This window comes from Schistocerca serialis, chromosome 6, assembly GCF_023864345.2.
Source record: "Schistocerca serialis cubense isolate TAMUIC-IGC-003099 chromosome 6, iqSchSeri2.2, whole genome shotgun sequence".
NCBI lineage: Eukaryota > Metazoa > Arthropoda > Insecta > Orthoptera > Acrididae > Schistocerca > Schistocerca serialis.
The window spans coordinates 550812303-550818302 of record NC_064643.1 but is presented as its reverse complement, the minus strand read 5'-3'; the positions used below and the strand labels follow the sequence as shown (position 1 = coordinate 550818302).

Here is a 6000-nt window from a genome sequence, read left to right as displayed (position 1 = left end):
TGGGCTGGCTACTCTGGTCAAACTGAACCGATGATTGACTGGAAATGGTTATGCTCGGCTAATTGTTCCTAAACAATACGCTATGTCGCTGGTCAACAGTTATTCGTTTGAAGTACATTCTGAACAGTTCGAGCGAGTGTTTTTGCCATCCAGATCGCCCGACGTGAATCCCATCTTACATTTATGGGACATAGTCGGGAGGTCAATTCGTGCACAAATTCCTGCAACGGCTACAATTTGGTACTTACGGACAGTTATGGAGGAAACATGGCTCAGTATTTCTGCAGGGGACTTCCAACGACTTGTTGAGTCCATGACAGGTCGAGTTACTGGACTACGCCAGGCAGAAACAAGTCTGACACAATATTAGGAGGTATCCAATGATTTTTGTCACCCCAGTGTGTAGCGGCAAGAAAGGAAGCCCGTCAGCACAGATGAATAGCGACCCCTTGATTTGCGAAGTTTGCAACCAGCAATGTACGACTCGTACGCGCTCCGTTTCTGATCTGTAGAGCACGCGAAGACATCTAAGCGTCGTTGTTCCTGCGCTCGAAACGCGAATGAAACTGGAAGGGACCGTGATGCGTGCTACATTGGGAAGTATCCTCTGCGATACACTTCACAGCCGCGCGGAGTGCCCATGCGGTTTGAGGCGCCATGTCAAGAACTGCGCAGTCCCTCCTGCCGGAGGTTCGAGTCCTCCCTCGTAAATGGGTGTGTGTGTTGTTCTTAGCCTAAGTTAGTTTGAGTTAGTTTAAAGTAGTGTGTGACTCTAGGGACAGATGATCTCAGAAGTTTGGTCGCTTAGGAATTCACACACCAGACACACACACACACACACACTCTTCACAATGATTTTCGTAGAGTAAGTGTTTTTGTTTCGGAGGTTCAAAGAGTTTTATTAAGCCTCGACGGTGTTGATAATATCAGCGGCAATGTGTGGGTCAAAGTAAACTCATAATGCGCGACTGCCGAGCGTTTTCCTGGGGCGATAAGCGGCGATACGGAGTCTGTGGGCGCGCTGACAACGGGCGTGGTTGGACTCTCGGCAGCGATAGCGCGTGCATCGGCCCCCGGCTAGCCGCCGCTACCCGCGGACCAGTGCGACGGCAGCAGCGGCCAGCGGGCAGCATGTATCAGCACGAGCACCAAGGCCCGCACGCGCCGCTCGGCCGCCAGCAGTCGGCCGCGGACCTGCTCGCCTACCGACGCTTCTCACCCACCGAGTTCGCCAAGTCTGTCGTCGGCGTCCTCAAGATCGTCATCACCGTGAGTGCGCACGCCGCCTACATTAGACATGCTGCCCTACGCATGTAATGCTCGTTTCGTACCGAGGGCGGGACGGGTGGCGATAATATCAAGTACCTGCTTTCTACACGTACATTGAGCCGGTCGCCTTGGCCGAGCAGTTCTAGGCCCTTCAGTTCGGAACCGCGCGACTGCTACGGTCGCAGGTTCGAATCCTGCCTCGTGCATGGATGTGTGTGATGTTCTTAGGTTAGTTAGGTTTAAGTAGTTCTAAGTCTAGGGGACTGATGACCTCAGATGTTAAGTCCCATAGTGCTCACAGCCATTTGAACCATTTGTGACTGACTACAGGTGCGATTCTCTGTGACAAGTAGAACGGCCACCAGAGTGCACTGCTGTTTTTCGTGTTTACGTCTACATCTACATCTACAATTATACTCCGCAAGCCACCCAACGGTGTGTGGCGGAAGGCACTTTACGTGCCACTGTCATTACCTCCCTTTTCTGTTCCAGTCGCGTATGGTTCGCGGGAAGAACGACTGTCTGAAAGCCTCCGTGCGCCTCGAATCTCTCCAATTTTACATTCGCGATCTCCTCGGCAGGTATAAGTAGGGGGAAGCAATATATTCGATACCTCATCCAGAAACGCACCCTGTCGAAACCTGGCGAGCAAGCTACACCGCGATGCAGAGCGCCTCTCTTGCAGAGTCTACCACTTGAGTTTGCTAAACATTTCCGTAACGCTATCACGGTTGCCAAATAACCCTGTGGCGAAACGCGCCGCTCTTCTTTGGATCTTCTCTATCTCCTCTGTCAACCCGATCTGGTACGGATCCCACACTGATGAGCAATACTCAAGTATAGGTCGAACGAGTGTTTTGTAAGCCACCGCCGGCCGGAGTGGCCGAGCGGTTCTAGGCGCTACAGTCTGGAACCGCGCGATCGCTACGGTCGCAGGTTCGAATCCTGCCTCGGGCATGGATGTGTGTGATGTCCTTAGGTTAGTTAGGTTTAACTAGTTCTAAGCTCTAGGGGACTAATGACCTAAGCAGTTGAGTCCCATAGTGCTCAGAGCCATTTGAACCATTTTTTTGTAAGCCACCTCCTTTGTTGATGGACTACATTTTCTAAGGACTCTCCCAATGGATCTCAACCTGGTACCCGCCTTACCAACAATTAATTTTATATGATCATTACACTTCAAATCGTTCCGCAAGGATCCTTCTTTCTATGTATTCGCAATACATTACATTTGTCTATGTTAAGGGTCAGTTGCCACTCCCTGCACCAAGTGCCTATCCGCTGTAGATCTTCCTGCATTTCGCTACAATTTTCTAATGCTGCAACTTCTGTGTATACTACAGCATCATCCGCGAAAAGCTGCATGGAACTTCCGACACTATCTACTAGGTCATTTATATATATTGTGAAAAGCAATGGTCCCATAACACTCCCCTGTGGCACGCCAGAGGTTACTTTAACGTCTGTAGACGTCTCTCAGTTGATAACAACATGCTGTGTTCTGTTTGCTAAAAACTCTTCAATCCAGCCGCACAGCAGGTCTGATATTCCGTAGGCTCTTACTTTGTTTATCAGGCGACAGTGCGGAACTGTATCGAACGCCTTCCGGAAGTCAAGGAAAATAGCATCTACCTGGGAGCCTGTGTCTAATATTTTCTGGGTCTCATGAACAAATAAAGCGAGTTGGGTCTCACACGATCTCTGTTTCCGGAATCCATGTTGATTCCTACAGAGTAGATTCTGGGTTTCCAAAAACGACATGATACTCGAGCGTTGTTCCCAGGATTTTAAAGTACATACGAGACGTGAACAGCGCCAGACGGTTAGTGATTACTGTGAAGGACGCGAAGATGCCCGTACTCCTGGGAGACAGCGTTATCGGCACCTAACAGTCTGAAATGGGTCTCATTGTTGGTCTCCATTTCGCCGCTTGATCGAATCGTGCAATGTCCAGATCTGTGTCATTCTGTTGTGCAGTGGCCCAATGTTGGACTGCAGGGGAACGAGACTGCTGGGATTCTCGACAAGGTTCCTGCCGGCCATGTCTGACTGCCACAGGGGAGGATCACTGGACTGTGCACATCGTAACCCTTTCACACCTATACCTACTGTCCGTGAACAAGTAATGGGCTCCTCCGACATTCTGTGCAATCCCTCACCGTTGGTTGGAGACTAGCAGCAATGTACAATGTTATCAACGTTTGTTTTATTTAAAAAATGAGTTTTCACATAAAAAATTCGTAGGCTATACTTTTCAGCACGTCCACGTGCATTCCACAGAGAACTACAAAGCAGATCGAATGTGCGGACGAGATCATCAATAGTACTGTTCCGCAAACGCTACATTCCATCGCATTTAGTCCTTTCCACACTTCGCCTCAGCAACACTTTCACTGCAACGAGTTTCAATATAAGTTGCAGTCCTTCGAAATGTGTCTATGAAAACATCAAAGTGATGCGGCCTTTCCATGAAAGATGATGTTCACGTATGAAGTACCATTTACGAACAATGGAGTAATCAGACTTCGGAGCACTGCTTACTGGTCAGCTGAAAATCCACACAGATAGAGGAAAATGGATAACCTTGTGCTATTGATACTTATAGACCTTGGAAATCATTGGCTCGAACGTACCGGATACGCAAGAGGGCTGCACTCTCGGCAGACATTACACCTTTGGACTTTTATCTGTAGCGGAAAGTTTGGAACAAGTGGTCTATAAGGAAACACTGACAACTCACGAAGATATGATATGGTGTATAACACGAGCATTGCTGTGATAAGCCCAGATGAAATTGAACGTACAGTATTGTCTTTTTTTTCCTTTATTGTATTTCGATTCCCTCCCCCCCCCCTCCCCCCTCTCCCCCCCACCCCCACCTGAGAGAAGGGCGGGCTGGCAGCAGCGTAATACGCTGTCCTGCAGCCTGTAGATAAAATTTAAAAAAATAATGAGGAGACATAACAATAAAAAGAAGAGATAAGACGGTGACTGTTTAAAACTGGACAAAACAAAAAAAACAAAGAGGTCACTGATGCTGATTAAAAACACTTTGGAAATAGACAGCCACAATTATAAAACACGGCTATAGTCTGACTTCTGTTTGCAACACTTTAAAAAGGGGACGCACAACACTGAACACTAACGGAAAACACTGCACCATAGAGTACAAAGGTATGGTTATGGGGGGGGGGGGGGCGGGGAGCGGGGCTTGGACCCGGACAGATGAGGGGGGGAAGGGGGGAGACGAAAAGCAATAAAAAAGGGGGTAACTGATGGAGGGAGAGGGCACAGAGAAAGGGGGGGAGCAGGGCAGATGCAAGAAAGGAGTGGGGAAGACAGTGGAGAGGGAAGAAAAAGGATTTGGGGGGGGGGGGGGGAGAATGGAGTCAAGGGGGGTAGTTGGAGAAAAAACAGGATGGAAGGGGGCGAGAGGGAGCCTGGAAAAGGACAGAGGGAGGGAGGGGGAGGTGAGGATCATGGTTGATAGGAGGGATAACAGTATTGTCTGTTCAGAATCGTTTTCACCTGTGTTATATCTGCACTGTACGAGCCATTCACAGAGGAAAATAATATAAAATTCAAGCATACAGTGAGTTTGTGACTACAGGCCTAGTACAGCCAGTTACGAAGATCTTTATTCAGGGTGGTCCATTGATAGTGACCAGGCCAAATATCTCACGAAATTAGCATCAAACGAAAAAATAAGAAGAACAAATCTGTTTGAGAATGACAGGGAAAAACAGATGGCGCTACAGATGGCCCACTAGATGGCGCTGCCATAGGTCAAATTGATAGAAACTGCTTTTTTAAAATAGGTATCGCCATTTTTATTACATATTTGTATAGTATGTAAATAAATAGGAATGTTTGATTTGCAACATTTGTTTCGCTTTGTGATGGATGGCGCTGTAAAATTCACATCAATGCAGCAATGCACCTTACAGCACTGTGTGCAATTAATTACTTAAAGCGCGACTGCTACGGTCGCAGGTTCGAATCCTGCCTCGGACATGGATGTGTGTGATGTCCTTAGGTTAGTTAGGTTTAAGTAGTTCTAAGTTCTAGGGGACTGATGACCACAGATGTTAAGTCCCATAGTGCTCAGAGCCATTTGAACCATTTGAATTACTTAAAATAGGTATGACAATACGCTTGTCAAAAATGGTTCAAATGGCTCTGAGCACTATGCGACTTAACTTCTGAGGTCATCAGTCGCCTAGAACTTAGAACTAATTAAACCTAACTAACCTAAGGACATCACACACATCCATGCCCGAGGCAGGAGTCGAACCTGCGACTGTAGCGGTCACGCAGTTCCAGACTGAAGCGCCTTTAACTGCACGGCCACACCGGCCAGCAATACGCTTGTCCCCTACCCCTACAGCAGAGGACATCATCCGCTTTGTCACCATAGTCCTTCAAAACATCCACCCCTTCCAATGCCCCCACACCCTTTCCCAAATCGCTCTTGCATTCTGTATTCCACCTCACCACCTATGCCATCTACTCCCACAACCAGGACCACTTCACCTTCACCCCCCTCACCACCCTCATCTAAATCTCCCCTACCATGGTGCGACAACATCACAGTATCCTTTAGCATGATATCTGCTCCCTGCCCACCTACAAACTCCTCTTCCTCCACACCCTCCATTGACACCACATGGATGCCTTCATCCTAAATGAAACCTTCCTTCATATCTCCATCTCCACAGCTCCTTACACACT

The 6000-nt window shown here is 48.1% G+C and overlaps 1 protein-coding gene across 1 annotated transcript in view; it reads left to right on the top strand.

The window, feature by feature from the left end:
• Nucleotides 1-1131: 1131 nt before the first annotated feature.
• LOC126484979 (uncharacterized) overlaps nucleotides 1132-6000 on the top strand; it is a 184600-nt gene continuing 179731 nt past the window's right edge. Inside the window, exon 1 of the mRNA XM_050108584.1 lies at nucleotides 1132-1269. Coding sequence (XP_049964541.1) covers nucleotides 1132-1269 — 138 coding nt within the window. The remainder of the gene's footprint in view (nucleotides 1270-6000) is intronic.